This window comes from Equus quagga, chromosome 1 (assembly GCF_021613505.1).
Source record: "Equus quagga isolate Etosha38 chromosome 1, UCLA_HA_Equagga_1.0, whole genome shotgun sequence".
Lineage (NCBI taxonomy): Eukaryota > Metazoa > Chordata > Mammalia > Perissodactyla > Equidae > Equus > Equus quagga.
This window is the reverse complement of record NC_060267.1, coordinates 116,405,990-116,406,508: the sequence shown is the minus strand read 5'-3', so window position 1 is coordinate 116,406,508 and position 519 is coordinate 116,405,990. Positions and strand designations below refer to the sequence as shown.

General features: G+C 64.0%; 1 protein-coding gene across 1 annotated transcript in view; it reads left to right on the top strand.

Moving 5' to 3' along the window:
* Positions 1-254: 254 nt before the first annotated feature.
* Positions 255-519, top strand: part of GXYLT2 (glucoside xylosyltransferase 2) — an 84,945-nt gene continuing 84,680 nt past the window's right edge. Inside the window, exon 1 of the mRNA XM_046684669.1 lies at positions 255-344. Within this exon, the coding sequence (XP_046540625.1) occupies positions 255-344 (90 nt within the window). The remainder of the gene's footprint in view (positions 345-519) is intronic.

Sequence of the window (519 nt, the reverse complement as noted above, 5' to 3'; positions counted from 1 at the left end):
TTTATCCAACAGATATCCACCAAGTGCCGGGCTCCGCGCTGGGTAAAGAGGACAGAGATGTCCCCGCCTGATCGGATGCATGCATAGGTGCGTGAGTGGGTGGACAGACGGATAAAAATAAATGAGGGGGGAAAAGCATGGAATAATGAGGAAATCAGATGAAGAGCGGATGGAGTGGGAGGGTAAGTGAATGAGTGAGGGAATGAGGAAGTAAATGGGGGAACGGAGTGGACTGGGAGGGAGGGAATGAATGAATGAGGAAGGGAGAGGTTCTGAGGGTGCGCTACCTGAAGCCCAGGCGCCTGGCGGCTGGTGGGTGGGCGGACGAGCGGCTACTCCACACAGTACGGTAGGCGCGGGCTGCTCCTCCTCAAGCCCCGCTCGCGCCTCCTCCCCTCGCTCTTCCTCCTCCTCAGTCGCCCGCCCGCCGGCCGCCCCGAGCCCAGTCCCTGGCGGGCGGGCGACGGAGGAGGTGGCCGCCGCGCGCTGCTGCGCTCGCCCCGCCGCCGCCGCCCGGCG